The sequence below is a fragment of the Rhamphochromis sp. 'chilingali' genome (genome assembly GCF_963969265.1).
Source record: "Rhamphochromis sp. 'chilingali' genome assembly, chromosome: 11".
Lineage (NCBI taxonomy): Eukaryota > Metazoa > Chordata > Actinopteri > Cichliformes > Cichlidae > Rhamphochromis > Rhamphochromis sp. 'chilingali'.
In genome coordinates, this window is record NC_137938.1 from 20,350,458 (window position 1) to 20,365,560 (window position 15,103).

The 15,103-nt window shown below is 40.0% G+C and overlaps 3 protein-coding genes across 4 annotated transcripts; all 3 read right to left on the reverse strand.

Moving 5' to 3' along the window:
• Positions 1-1,841: 1,841 nt before the first annotated feature.
• Positions 1,842-7,224, reverse strand: smpd5 (sphingomyelin phosphodiesterase 5). 2 transcript variants are annotated; one of them, XM_080896477.1, is made up of 9 exons: positions 7,007-7,224; positions 5,349-6,032; positions 4,842-5,204; positions 4,253-4,328; positions 3,991-4,131; positions 3,805-3,894; positions 3,648-3,711; positions 3,378-3,537; positions 1,842-3,192 (listed from the first exon to the last, which is right to left on the reverse strand). In XM_080896477.1, exons 2-9 carry the CDS (start codon positions 5,931-5,933, stop codon positions 3,085-3,087), a joined length of 1,587 nt encoding a protein of 528 aa, XP_080752603.1. In that variant the 5' UTR covers positions 5,934-6,032; positions 7,007-7,224; the 3' UTR covers positions 1,842-3,084. The 2 variants fall into 2 exon arrangements, with proteins under 2 accessions (XP_080752603.1, XP_080752602.1); XM_080896476.1 differs by having other exon boundaries at positions 4,842-6,032.
• A 1,200-nt stretch (positions 7,225-8,424) lies between these two features.
• Positions 8,425-10,399, reverse strand: LOC308406018 (speriolin-like protein; the record flags this gene model as incomplete). Its single annotated transcript, XM_080896826.1, has 4 exons — positions 8,425-8,806; positions 8,927-9,051; positions 9,147-9,365; positions 10,240-10,399. 4 exons carry the CDS (start codon positions 10,397-10,399, stop codon positions 8,474-8,476), a joined length of 837 nt encoding a protein of 278 aa, XP_080752952.1. The 3' UTR covers positions 8,425-8,473.
• A 542-nt stretch (positions 10,400-10,941) lies between these two features.
• On the reverse strand, positions 10,942-14,714 carry grinab (glutamate receptor, ionotropic, N-methyl D-aspartate-associated protein 1b (glutamate binding)). The gene is made up of 7 exons (XM_080897505.1): positions 14,555-14,714; positions 13,631-13,984; positions 13,459-13,559; positions 13,045-13,245; positions 12,675-12,803; positions 12,435-12,578; positions 10,942-11,393 (listed from the first exon to the last, which is right to left on the reverse strand). Exons 2-7 carry the CDS (start codon positions 13,926-13,928, stop codon positions 11,241-11,243), a joined length of 1,026 nt encoding a protein of 341 aa, XP_080753631.1. The 5' UTR covers positions 13,929-13,984; positions 14,555-14,714; the 3' UTR covers positions 10,942-11,240.
• Positions 14,715-15,103: the final 389 nt, after the last annotated feature.

Genomic DNA, 15,103 nt, shown 5'->3' on the forward strand with positions numbered 1-15,103 from the left:
GAAACAAACAAGATGTGCTTTAACTGCAGGCTGTCAGCTTTTATTTGAGGCTATTTACATCCAAATCAGGTGAACAGTGTAGGAATTACAACAGTTTCCATATGTGCCTCCCACTTGTTAAGGGACCAAAAGTAATGGGATAGAATAAGAACCATAAATCAAACTTTCACTTTTTAATACTTGGTTGCAAATCCTTTGCAGTCAATCACAGCCTGAAGTCTGGAACACAGACATCACTAGACGCTGGGTTTCATCCCTGGCGATGCTCTGCCAGGCCTCTACTGCAACAGTCTTCAGTTCCTGCTTGTTCTTGGGGCATTTTCCCTTCAGTTTCATCTTCAGCAAGTGAAAGACATGCTCAATCAGATTCAGGTCAGGTGATTGACTTAGCTATTGCAAAAAAAAAGTCCACTTCTTTCCCTTCAAAAACTCTTTGGTTGCTTTTGCAGTATGCTTTGGGTCATTGTCCATCTGCACTGTGAAGTGCTGTCCAGTGACTTCAGAATTCATCGTGCAGCTTTTGTCAGCAGTCACATCACCAATAAACACAAGAGAACCAGTTCCACTGGCAGGCATACATGCCTACGCATGACACTTCCACCACCATGCTTCACTGATAAGGTGCTTAGGATCATGAGCAGTTCCTTTCCTTCTCCATACTCTTCTCTTCCCATCACTCTGGTACAAGTTGATCTTGGTCTCATCTGTCCACAGGATGTTGTTCCAGAACTGTAAAGGCTTTTTTTAGACATCGTTTGGCAAACTCTAATCTGGCCTTCCTGTTTTTGGGGCTCACCAATGGTTTACATCTTGTGGTGAACCCTCTGTATTCACACTGGTGGAGTCTTCTCTTGATTGTTGACTTTGACACACATACACCTACCTCATGGAGAGTGTTCTTGATCTGGCCAACTGTTGTGAAGGGTGTTTTCTTCACCAGGGGAAGGACTCTTCGGTCATCCACCACAGTTGTTTTCCGTGGTCTTCCTAGTCTTTTGGTGTTGCTGAGCTCACCGGCGTGTTCCTTCTTTTTGAAAATGTTCCAAACAGTTGTTTTGGCCACGCCTAATGTTTTTGCTATCTCTCTGATGGGTTTGTTTTGTTTTTTCAGCCTAATTATCGCTTGCTTCACTGATAGTGACAGCTCTTTGGATATCATCTTGACAGTTGACAACAGGTTCCAAATGCAAATAGCACACTTGAAATGAACTCTGGACCTTTTATCTGCTCATTGTAATTGGGATAATGAGCGAATAACACACCTGGCCATGGAACAGCTGAGAAGCCAATAGTCCCATTACTTTTGGTCCCTTAACAAGTGGGAGGCACATATGCAAGCTGTTGTAATTCCTACACCGTTCACCTGATTTGGATATAAATACCCTCAAATAAAAGCTGACAGTCTGCAGTTAAAGCACATATTGTTTTTTTCATTTGGAATCCATTGTGGTTGTGTATAGAGCCAAAAATGTTAGAATTGTGTCGATGTCCCAATATTTATGGACCTGACTGTATGCATAAGGACTCTGCCTGTTGCTTTCTGAATAAGCTGAAGTTGTCCCACTGATGCAAATTGAGCATTCAAATAGTCTAACCTGCGTGATATGAATGCATGGACCAATTTCTCACAGTCAGGTTGAGGTAAAACATTCCTCATTTTGAATATGCACTTTAAAGTGATAGAAAGCCCATCTAGTGAACAAACCAGTTATCAAACCAGACTTGCTCATTGTGTTTCCGAGAAATGAATGATAAATATGAACAAATGTTCTCTGACCTTTTTGAGCAACAACAAATATTTGCCTCGTCTCTGTTCAGTTCTAAAATAATGTTGAAAATGATGACAGCAGATACTATGATCATTTATTGCTCCATTAATTTGCAAACAAGGGTTAGATCATTGGAGGAAAATGATGACTACAACTGTGTATCATCTGAATAGGATATTTTATGCTGGAACATGTAAAAGCTAAAGAGTAATAGTCCAAGAACAGACAACTGAGGAACCCCTGATTTAATTTGTTACATTTGTCCAGATCTAAAAACCACTAACTGAAGCATATACACTTCCTTCTTTAAGATATGATGAAAACCTGACCCATTAAACCAGCTGACCCATTCGGGGAATGGACACAGGAACTCTGGGGATGTCTTGTGATGTTTGGCTGTTCCTTTATATCCAGTGGACATGCAATTGCATTTAGATCTGCAGACTTTGCAGGTGGGATCAACAGCTTGGTCTATTCTTCTGAGCAAGTCTCAAATGAAGTGTATTGTCCTGCCCCGCCGTCTGGAGGTGCCTTTGAAGTGAATGTGAGCATCACTGTTTTGGTGAGTGGTGTGCGTCACAATCACATCCACATGAATGCCAGGACTCAAGGTTTTCCAGAAGAACATCTAATTGTACATATCAATTCACCTGCCATATTTTATTGTTGCATCTCATCAAATGTTGCAGCTCTTAAATTGGAGTTGAGGTTATATTCATTATTTCCTTAATTTCAAGTTCAAGTTCAGTTTCCAGCAACATTTAAATCACTCTGGCTTTTTATTTCGTATTTACTTTCTTCAAAGCCTCTGCTACTTTGATGAACTGTAAGACTGGCATGGTTGTGTATATAAGAAAACAAAACTGCTACTTACTAATGAACTGTTTGTTGAAACTTTTGTTCATTATAATCATAATTGTGTGCTGTCAACATTTTGTCTAGCAGCTGGATGACAGTCACAACAGTACTATTGTCTGCTGTGTCAGAAGGACAAGTAAAAAAATGCACCTCTTAAATGTTGTCAGAAAGAAAGGTATAAAATTCATTATTTGCATTTATTTTGGTAGGAAGCTATGACAGGAGAATGCTACTGTTTTATAAAATCAACACCTCTGGCCTGAACAACCCCTGATATATAAAATGCATCGATTATAAAACCTTTATGCTATAAAAATGTGTAAAGTTCACCTGAGGTATAATCTCCTTGGTCATTAAAATTACAAATTCAAGTATATAGTCAAAACACTCTTGTACCTGTACAGAGTAAAGCAGTGCACTTTTTTTGTGCATTTTGTACTGTTGTTTGAATGAGTCCTCATTCATCAGCAGAGTCTGAGTCCATAACCACATTCAGTTTGAGTCCCACAGGAATATGGTCCGTAAGCCCAGCCAGCTGAGTTATAAAGGTCACCTCTTCAATTTCCTAAATGGAAAAAAAGATTTTATGCATTTTCTAATGATAAATTATTCTTCTAAATGAGGAGGCTGTCAGTAGTTCTGCAATTTGCAAATATTTTCTGAATGATCTACAGATATAAACATTTCAAACACAAATGAGCAAATGAAAAGACTGGGGACTGAACACAGGGAAATAAGAGAGGCACATACTGTTCGGCACTGCTTCGAAATGGAGCTTTCGCGGTACAGGATATAGTCAATCCGTCGTCCGATCCACGGCTGGTCAGTTTCAGGGTACACCAACGGAAAGTCCGCCTTAGGTACAGGAGGAGCGATAAACCTCTTTCTCAGATCCTCACTCTCCAAAGTCCTACAAGAGCATGAAAAAGACAGGGCAGGTTGCTGTAACCATAAACAGTGTGTAAGGATTTCTTATCAGAAATTTAGTTTTCCTGAAAACAACAAAAGTGGCAAAAGTACCTCTGTAGATTTTCTGGGGTGTTTACATCTTCTTCATACAATGTGGGCTGTTCCAGCAGAGTACCTTCAAAAACAAACCATAAAAATTCTCTAATCTTTGTTGAAATTTGTCATATAGTCAAACTATGAAGTGCTACAGGGAATAAATAGTACAAACCGGTGACCCAGGGCTTCTCCTTTCCAGGTCCGGCCCTGCAAGGGTCTTTGTATTCCTCAAAAACAGAGTGACTCTGTTCCTGACGATCATCTAGATGAATACATTTTAAAAACTGGTTAAAAACACAATATTAACAAAAAGGAAAAATATTAACAGAATAAAGTCTTGCATGAGACAGCAACACACCAGGTGAGCAGTTGTCAAAGTTGAAATCTCCACAGAGTACATCAAAAACAACATCCTCATCAGGTTGTTTGTTGGCAGCTTGAAATTCCACGATCCACTTAGTTACCATTTCTAACTGGATACAACGAATTTCCCCTTCACCTGAAATAGGATTACACAGAGGGTCTCCTAAACACAACTTAAAATTAAAAAATAAAAAAATTTAAATATGAAAAGATTTTATAATTTGTTTAATTAAGCCAAATCAGAAATTGGGACCTACCCTCTGGTGCATGAAGGTGTGTGCAGTTAAAATAGCCAACCACTCTCTTCTGTTTCTGGTTCTTCCCAATAAGCACCTAGAAATTAAAACAAAAACAAAAAAAACAATCATGGCATCATATTTTCTGTTTATTCAAACTGATACAAAAGCCCAAGTATTAATTCTATTTTACATAAAAGCAACAAAGTCCAATGAAATCAACACTCAATACCTCACTAAAAATGTCTGTAACTTCATAAGATGACCCTCCTTATTATGCATGCATCCACTACTTTATATCACATATTTCCACATCATAAAGTTAACTAATGGACCTAAACTGACTTCTAAACTTTTTGAGGTGTCACGAATTTTGCTCACAGTTTCAGTTCTTTATCTCAGATCAGCTAAGCTCTGATGAAATTTCCACTTCCTGTCCATAAATATGAAAGCATACTTCTAAAATGAAACGTTGAACACAATTTATCCCTATACGATGACGTGCAAGCATCCAAAACTAGCAGATCTGAAGATTTCAAAACAAAAAAAAAAAAAAAAAAAGGGAAAAAAAGAAAAGACAGATTAAAGAGGGGGACGTTAAGCAATGCACCTTAACAGAAAGCAGACCCTTGGCAGCCAGTGCATCCTCTCCTCGGCTGTTTGGAAAGCAGTGGTACTGGGCCTCGAGGACAGGGAATCGGCTGGCGAGGAAGAGCCCACTGTTGAAGAACTTAAAAGAAGAACATCTGCATGGTGGCTGGCATGCATACACACCTATATCATACAGTATGTGTCCAAATTCAAGCTTCAATATATTGGTGAGCTTCCGTGCAGCCCTCTTATCAAACACTTCTTCAAGGCACAGTATGTCGACGTTGGCTGGAAACAGTGGCGATATCTCCCAGGGTACATCACTCTGCTGGCGGAGTCCCTGAGAGCTCAAAGCTCGGGGATTTTGCTGACTTGATTGGTCCTGTTGGTTAGAGTTACGGTTGGAATTGAGGAGGGGAAAGGTGGACTCATTCAAAGGCTCTTCTGTATCATCATTGGGTACACAATCTATGTTAGAATTTAGATTTAGATCATGCATTTCAGCTGGGTCAGGATGTTGACTTACTGTAGCCCCGTATGTAGGTGAGTTCACTGTGGGAAGAATGCTGCTGGAGGGGCTGAGAGTACCACAGCTGCTGGGGGAATCAACTAATATCCGGATATTAGGGCGAGATATGCCCTGCACAATGCATTGGCCAATAGCAGTTGCCCTACGTTGAGTGTTAGCCAAGTTGTTAAAGCGAGCCAGGCTGTCAGGCAGCAGACAAAGGTTGGCTGAAGCAAAGACAAATGACGCCTTACCAGTCAGCTCAAAGCCCTTGTTTGTTGCCTTCTCTGGTAAGGATGGTATCTCTCTGTGGTAGCTAAATGGCCTGCGGCAGGCCTGAAGAGGTGCCCAAAGCAGAAAGCCAAGAAAAGCCAAAGGGGCAGTAGCGAGAAAAAGAATAAAGAAGGTAATGGAGCCAAAAAAGACCTCGAGGGGGCGAAGATAGCATTCCTGTTCCAGCCGCTGACTTTGCTCCAGAGTGGTGGACTTGCACACAGCAATGAGGCGATCAAGAAACCAGAAACATGGCACGATAAAAGCCCATCCCACAGCATGGATGCCTGCAACAAAGCCATTAGGAAAGGCAGAAGCCTGCAGGGCCATGTTGATTTACAGTCTCTAAACAACAATCAACAACGTCAGAGCTTCTCGGCCTGGCCTCATTCCTGTGCAGCGTCTCCTCTTCATGGGATCCACTGGACACTGAAACAAGAAAAAGGAAATAATCGTTCTCATGGAATAACCTGCTTTACGACTTCATGCCCGTACATGCATTTCTGGAAAGCATGAAGCAACTGGCATCTGCACAGAACTGAAGGCAGTATAATCAAATGCACAGGAAACAACAGACAGCTTACTCATTGTTTACGCAATGCATAATGATTGCTTTTAAAAGAAGAGAAAAAAAAAAACATGCTTGAAACAGCCTTGACATTATCCAGCTGTCACCATCTGTAGAGTTTTTATTTAACTAAAGGCAGAGTAAGGCTTCAGTGAAAATTTGCCTTGAGCACCACACCTTTGTGTCTTTACAGATCTAACACACCATCTAAGGCCCATGAGTTTATGTAAAGTAAAACAGTACAAATGTTTATCTTGTTCAAACCTTGTACTGCTGCTTTTTGTCGTTTGAAAAGCACATACATACAATTATATCGATCCAAGGCGAGCATATTCTCTATCAGGGCGTTAACTGTAGCAATATGAACTGGTGATGCATTTAATTCACAGTGAAAATCCAGATCATACTACAAACACTGCTTAACAATGGACCCCCAGGGTGGTGCGTTCAAAGGTTGAGGACCATTTCTGACTTTCGATTAACATTCCTAACTATTAAAAAAAATCACGGAATAAAACTAGGTTACACAAACACAGGCTAACGTAACTTAAATCATCATCTAGCCTCTTAATCAGCAAGAGATCTCTGTGCCACTGCTCGCAACATACTTGTACAGGTAAATGTAGCTGAATAACACGTTCTCTCTTCATCGGCCATCTGCAAGTAAGCTTAAGCTAACCGTTTCACTTCTCAAATTCATACTTTTGAATTCCCACAATCTTTTTCTCAGTAAATGCTAACACTTCTCTTTACATGTCGTTTATCATTATACACCCTTGATGTTGCATTGCTAGCTTAAAACACCAGCTAACGTGGAAGTCACACGTCTACTTACCTTAGCATGTAAACTGGCACAGTCCGTCTGATGAACCCACACAACGAGCAGCCGGTTGAAATGTTTATTTTATTTCTTTGTATTGTTCGCACATGCTCGGTAGAAAACACGTACGGTCTAGCTTGAAAGCAGATAATAACATTAGTAAAGCAGTCCTTTTGAACATACATAAAACCATATTGCTCTTATTGCTCGGTGTGTGTCACGTTAAGCCACACCCCTACAGAGTTGTCATGGTGTCTGCCCCGTATGGCACGTGACCTCACCTGGGGCGACCTACAGCATCAGCTGCTGTTGTTCGCCAAATGAAAAACTCCATTGAATTTGATATTTCTAAGTCACTGTGCTGTTTATTTTCCATACATGTGTTTTTTTCTTGAATTGTTTTAAGTATATTTACTTATTGTTAGTGACGTAAATATGACTTAACGTAACAAATGAAACTTTCCGATAATAAAAGTAAAATTATAAAGTCCTACTTGACGACAAACTAAACTACATACTGCGGAGCCAGCAACTGTCCTGCTTCAATTTCAGTTTTTAAAAATGCATAGCATATACAGTACTGTGCAAAAGTCTTGTGTCAACCCTAATGTAACTTTTAGATACTGTTCATCTGCTGTAGATAGATTTTAGACTCCCTTCTCCCTTTGTCCTAAACTTATCCAATTTCCTCTTATTTATTCATTCATTTATGTATTTATTAGGGACGAACTGCACAACATGGTAACAACAGCTCTTTGTAAATCACCTTTTAGGTGCAGAAACACTATTTTATGTCAAACTGTGTCGTCTCACGTGGTTTAACAGACAAGCAAACAAACAAATTCGTCTGACTTAATCAGGCTGAGGAAGCAGCCAATGTGCAAAGAAAAACTTTGATAGATCCTCAGAAATCCCGAAAAGTTATTTTTCAGGACTATTTAAAAATGACAAGAACGTCACTGCAAGCAAAAATGAGGGGTGCCTTGAGATTTTAGAAAGTACTGTAGAATAACAGATTACTTCACATGTGAAACAAAGCGAGGAAACAGAACTCCAGATTGCATTAGACCTATATCGGCCATTTTGTAGTATCACCTCTTTAAAGTTAGGTCCACGAAAACTTCCTGATGCTGTATCTCATGATCCCCAATGTTGGGGATACCATAGCAGTCCACACTGCACTGAATATTGGCTGAAATCAAATTACTGTTAAGACATCTGTCATCAAGCTGTGCTTCTTATTTGTGTGTGACAGTCTTAAACCCCCTGGATACTTCATTGTTTTTCTGGTTAAATAAAGCTGGCTGATTGGTGTTGTTGAAATGACTAAACACATGTGCAATTGTGAGTTTCATTTTTGGGTTTCTCTATCAAATGGCAGACATTTTTCATTAAGCACAAAATCATAGACACACATTATTTGCTATGTCGAATCATTTATTCCAGCTTCAGGATGGTGCAAAGCCAAATTTGGATCTGGAGCTACCAAAAAAGAAGTGGCTTTCTGTCCATTTCTGCCATCATGCAGAGGCAAGTGAGCACAACCAGCAGGTCCTTGTGAAGCTTTCTAGGTGCAGTGGTCATTATCACCTTCTTCAGGAAGTCTGGATTATTGTAGTCCATTTCCTGTGTGCTGTGTTCACTTGGCCTTTCCGTTAGGATCCCGTAGGTGTTCACAATGAACTCAGTAAAAGGAGGGTGAAGTGCTTCTTTATACCCACGCTGGCTCAGCCTTTCCACGAGCTCTGCATGCCTCTGAGTGAGATGAAGCTGATAGCCTTGGTCCACCTTCCCTGTCAGTGGATGTGTGCTAACCTGTAATGAGTAAATAAAAGGTGAATATGAGCACTGCCATATTAAACAGGAAACTCCTCAACAGACACATTTGTACTAATTAAATTGAGCTCCTCATTATATCATTGTGATAATTCTTACCTCTATGATCTTGTTTGGTATATTGGCCATTATGAAACCGTAGAGCCTCGTGTGACCCTGGAAGATGTAGGAGAGAATTCTCCTATCCAGCTGATAGCAAATCTCTCCAAGAAGCCTGTTTGGGGCTGAAGATCGATAATAAAAATGAATTATTCCTTTCTTAGAGTGTCAACAGTGCAATTACAGCTCAAACATTTTCTACATTTGAAGTAACAATCACCCTTGCTGTCAAGAAGAACATCAGTTCTGCGGCTGTGACGCTCAGCTGTCTCATCTGCGTCTGTGTGCAGAGAGCTTTGGATGAAAGACTTGAAGTCGATGGGAGACGAAGATCGATGTTCCCATTTGGGTTTGGTTTGTTGCAAGTCTTTTCTGAATTGTTTCTCATCAAAGGTGCGCTGCCACTGAGTTAATGGTTCTGTTCCTGAGATGGAGCAAACTGATAAAAAACAACGGCCTTGTTATTCGTCATTAATAACAAGCAGAAAATCAGAGGTATGTGCACAGTGAAAGTTGTCTAATAAACCAGTGATTATTGCAAAAGCTTTTCTTTGATTGTAACTCCAGAGTGGAGGCGTAACCCCATCACACTTGTTTCAGTCCTTCTGAGCTGGTTGACCCCATGGCATAGACCTGATTTTAAAGTATGGATTAACCGAAGGATTAGAGAGTGTGTGTGTGTAATGACATTCCCCCCAAAATGTCCCATTTTATAACCCAATTTGACTTAAATTACCCCTTTTATCTCTCTAGTACTTTATATTATCGTACTGTATTTGAACCACTCTTTTTTTAACCACAGATGCCTGAAAAGCATGTTGCTCGTAATATGCAGGATAACAAATACGCCTCTATAAATTAAATTAAATAAAAGCAATTGTCATTATGCTGCACATGCATTTACCAAGGATCTATTGTTGCCCTCGCTAGCCTTTGTACGCTTCAAAGAACGGGGCAATGCCATTCAAACAATTAACTTGAAAATACTTTAATGTACACTGAAAATAATATTTATTAGTCATTAATACAGAGAGATTGAGGACAAAGTGATTGGACCCAGGCTATTTTTCTTTAAAATAGCCTGGGTCCATTTATTCTACTACGAAGTGTTGTTTTTTAAAATGCTGGATCTACATATTAAGGACGATTAATAAAATACAGAAAAAATATATTTATAAATGCTTACACTTTACTATACATCACGTAGACATAACATTACTTGTTTAAAGAAGTAAAAAATATAGATTTCTAAGCAAAGCCAGTCAGAAGTCAACACTGATGCCACCACCTGGTGGCAAAGAAAACCACAATACCTGTTAATTCCTCCAGAGTGTCTTTGTTGAAGCTCTCCATCCTAGCTCTGAGGTCTATGTTTTCTTTGACCACACTTAATATCGACTTCAGCTGATCATTGTCCTGCCTGAGCTGGTCATTTTTTAACCGCAAGGCCACAGCAGTTTGCTCCAGATTCATTGGAGGGTCTCAGTTTCACAGCTAAGCCGCAAACTGCCCCCAAAACAAAACTGTATCAATTCAAATGACAACAGAACTCTGGCAGCAGTTGACTTTGACAGGATTCTTTTAGTTCAATGAAAACAGAGAAAGAGAGAGAGCGAAAGAGAGAGAGAGAGAGAGAGAGAGAGAGCACATCAAGATTTTAAGTTTCCTCGATACATGAAGGAATGACCATTAATTCATCACTTTTTAAAAGGTTTCATCATTGGATTAATCTTGCCTAGCTGTCATGGAGTCGCATACATTTATATTTAGGTTTGGCTGCAGTTACGGTTTCATCTACTGCACATTTTAGCCCTTATTTCTGCTGGTTTTTTTAGGTTAAGCATTAAAGATTCACTTTTGATCCCAGCAAACAAAAATTTGACAAAACAATCCCAAAGTCCACATGCTAATGAGACTAGATATCAACAAAGCATTCTTCTGGCTAATTAAAACTCCTCCTGGTAAAAAAAACAAACAAAAAAAACCCACCAAAACAAAAAGAAAAAACCTTGGGATCATTTTGGCAAACCTTTGTCCTTTTTAATGGTTTTGTTTGGCATAGGATACAATTTTCTAAACCAAAATACAAGTTTTGTACATATACTGCAGAAAACTGTAGCAATCTCTAAGCTGGAGGCTATGTGGTCCTACTTACACTACATAGCATCATACAAAAACTACATTTACTGGGTGAAGCAAAAGCAATCTTCAACTATGTAACGAATACACACTACAAAGCAAAGCAAAAATCAACATTATCAGAATTCGCTTCTGTGTTTGAACAGAAAACAGTTTTGATTGTCGCTCCCTTTGCTCAGCCTCCTCTGGCTCTGCCAATGATGGCGAGAATGTAGAGGAAGATGTTGATGATGTCTGTGTACAGGTTTAGAGCAGCAAAGACGTATTCCTCGGGACTCAGGGCCAGTTCCTTGTTGCCAAGAAGCATCTGAGTGTCCACAGCCAAGAACTGCAACACACAAATTTAATACAGTCAAAGATTTTCACCAATAAATAACAGGAAAAAAAAAAAGAAAAAAAAAGAAAAAGTAAAATTTATATATAAAGATCTGACTTCTGTTCATGTGTGGTGCAACATTAGTTCCAGTTTCCATTATCCAAATTACAGTTAGCGCCACTATCAAGCTACGGAGATAGGTTGGTTTCATTTTGCTTGTCCAGATGAACATTCAAATAACCTTTAAAGCTTCAATAATGTGTCTCTGCGAAACCACCACTCTGTTATTCACTTTCACTTTATTCCCTTTCCGACCAGACTCAACATGCCATTCGTTTAAATGTACACTCACCAGTCACTTCACTGGGTATACTGGTTTAACTGCTTGTTAAAGCAAATATCTAATTAGCCAATAACAAGGCAGGAATATGTAGCTACAGCTAAAATGAGCACCAGAATGGGTGGAACCTTGGCAGATAGGCTACAGCAGCAGAAGACCACACCGGGTGCAAGGTCAGAATTTGGTGTAAATTATAAAAAAGCATGGATCCATCCTGCCATGTAGAATTAGAGTTCTGAGAGCAAAACGGGATCTAGCCTGGTACAGCTAACAGTGTCTGGTGAGTGTAGTCCTTTAATTATTAAAAAGCTGTTCTGTGATGGTAATGTTTCTGAAAACAAACACTGCTGTCACACCGAATGTTTACATCTTTAATGCTGCCTGGGGTGCTGTGGCAAGTCTGGGTTGAAGACAGGTGTTTCTTAAAGTCTGTCTTGTTCATTTCTTTCTTCCTTATTTTCTGTGACTGTCTGCTCCTTCTTATAACCACTGACCAGACTTCTGTGAAAAGCATCTGTATGAAATCCAGCCACAAGGTACACGAATAAACCCTGAACTCTAAAGAAAGACCCTAAACAAATGTCAGCTGATTACTGTTGTTTTGATGTGTGACCAATTTAGATTAGGTTACAGCATCACAAAATAAAAGCACCAACACAAAATTTCGCACAAATCCGACCTAGCAGTAGTGACAAGTTTGTTTAAGGACTTACACAGGTGAAGAGTAATGCTCCCAGTCCAGCATAGACAATATGCAGGATTTTGTCACGGATGAAGATGCAGAGGAAGCCAAAGACAATCAAGACAATTAAACAGACGAAAAGTACCCCGTAACAGGAAGTAAAGTCATACTTGGTCTGTTGGAAGAAGAAAAACCTATGATTATTTACATATTGAAGAATGATTAACGCACTCGACATGTAGACCAGAGGCAGAGATCTACAGGTACAAACCTGCAGAGAGAAGATGACCACCGTGAAGCACACAATTGCTGTGATGCCCACAGCCATGATCACCGAATCGGTTTCATGGAAGCTGGCGATCATTCCCACCATGTAGGACATACTTAGAGTCAAAATGGACTGTAAAGAAGACAAGCACAGTACATCAGCGGGCAGATAAATCACAGATGATTTTACAGTTACACAACTTTTTACTGTAAACCTCAAGTACAAAATGTCAACACTTTAGGACAAAAGCTGCCTGACCCCTCGACTTCTTATAAATTAACCAACTCAGTTTTTGAAAGAAGGAGTTACATAAGTGCAAGTAGGATTTCCTTCCCCAAAATCTACACAGTGACGAAAACACCCCCTGGCTTACCAGTGCAACCAGGTTCCAAGGGTGTCTACGACGAACATTTCCACAGCAGCTGATCACGCAAATGGACACAAAGAACACAATGTAGGACACCAAATATGTCCACATGTTCGCCGCTACAAACACCTTGACCTGTTCCACAAAGGTGAAAACAGCCACGAATGCGAATGTCACCATGAGCTGAGCGGTTAACACCAAGAATACCTGTAGGGAAAAGTGAACACACATTTGTAAATAATAAACAAGGTAAATATCTTGTTTGTACTGAAGTATCTGTTTGACCCTACCAAGTAGGAAATATTAGTTTTAGTCATTTGTTTCAGCTTTAAGTAACATAACCCTGCTGATTATTTCAAAGATACTTGATGAAAATATTACAAATATATGTGGCTCAAAATAACCGAAGCATCTTCTTACCTTTCGTATAAACGCTCGTCGTATGGTCTTGTTATCCAATCCAAAATCAAACTCTTGATTCTCATGAAAAGCTGGTGGATCCTCATTATGGAAAACTTCTCCTGCAATGGCAATGACAAACTGAGAACAAAGTTAAAAGAAAAAAAAAAGTGGCAGTGTTTCAAACACCCACCTGCGATATTTTCATTAAAGCCATATGCTGGTGGAGGATATGCAGGATATGATGGGTTGGCGAATCCTGACTGTCCTTGGTTGGGGTTCACGGCCATTCCGAAATCTCCCGGGACACCGGGTGCAAACGCAGTCGGTGGAGGGAAGGGATGGACACCAGCACCAGGTACGTGGCCCTCGAGCGTACTTGGACCCGGCACGTTCGTGCCAAAGGCAACGGGAAATGCTGGCTGCCCGGGGAGAGGTGGCTGAGATGCTCCCACCACCACGGGAGTGTATTCAGTCTTCTCGGTAGTCATCTCCGCCTTAGATCAGGAGCAGATACCGTCCGGTGCGCAGGGATACGAGATAACCTCTGAAAAGCATAAAATACAAAGAAGAACAACAAATATGCTACTTGACAGATAATGTTGGCAGCGAGTATACACATACACACGCAGCGATACAGAAGTCACGTGGAAGCGGTTACTTCCGGTACCTATTGTTTTCCCACAAACACCGATATCTCAATTAAAACAAGCGTTTTGTAACCACTGTACATATTGTCAGTGCTTCTGCCGCTAGCACGAGTCCACATGTGGAGCTCACTTGACACCAGGGTCGAAAAAAAAAGAGAAAAGAATCGGCACCGTTTGAAACATCCCGAGAATCGCGAGGTTTACAGTATAAAAGAAATAGGCCACAAATCTGACTTTCATCCACGAAACCACCCTTTAGCTCACGTATTCTGCCCTCTGAATTAAAATAAGACATGGGAATACATGTCATATTTCTGACAAAGAACGAATTAGCATGTGAGTTTTTTTTCTGTTAAATTGATTAACATAATATAGACATGTTTTTCTAAAAAAAAAAAAAAAAAAGGCAGGCGAAAGGAAGCAGAGATCAACAGTTATGATAGCTGAAGTCTCTAAATGCTACTCACAGTGCTGGGAAGAAACGTTTCAGTTCCAAATGGCTTCCCTTTGAATCATTTGTGGGTGTCGTTTTGCAGGTTTTTTGAATTTTAAGGCACTGTGATTGCTAAAGAACGACTTCCTCTTAACGCGCTCGACAGACGGAATGCGTTCACGAAACATGGGAGAAATGGGACAGGTGATACCGATGTTCTCACCGCAATGATTTGCGAGCTTTTTCTTTCCGTAAAGATAGAAAGTTTTCTGATAGGACACTGGCTATTTTTTTTTTAAATACGTCACATAAACACCAAAACTCGATATCAACTAAGCCATGTTTAAATTTATTTTAAATGAGTTACTTTGACCGACGTCAGGTCATGTTCGCTTAACTTTCACGTGATTAACCAGCATTTTTGTAAGAGAAGATTTCGCCCCCTATGTCATTGGTATTCAACGTATAGTGTGTGCATAAATGCTTTAGCAAATCTTAAAATTAAAAACAAATCAAAGAACCTCCTTAAGTAATTTTGATATGGCTTGAATGCGTCAGGCCTGGCAGTGCCGCTGGCCTTCAG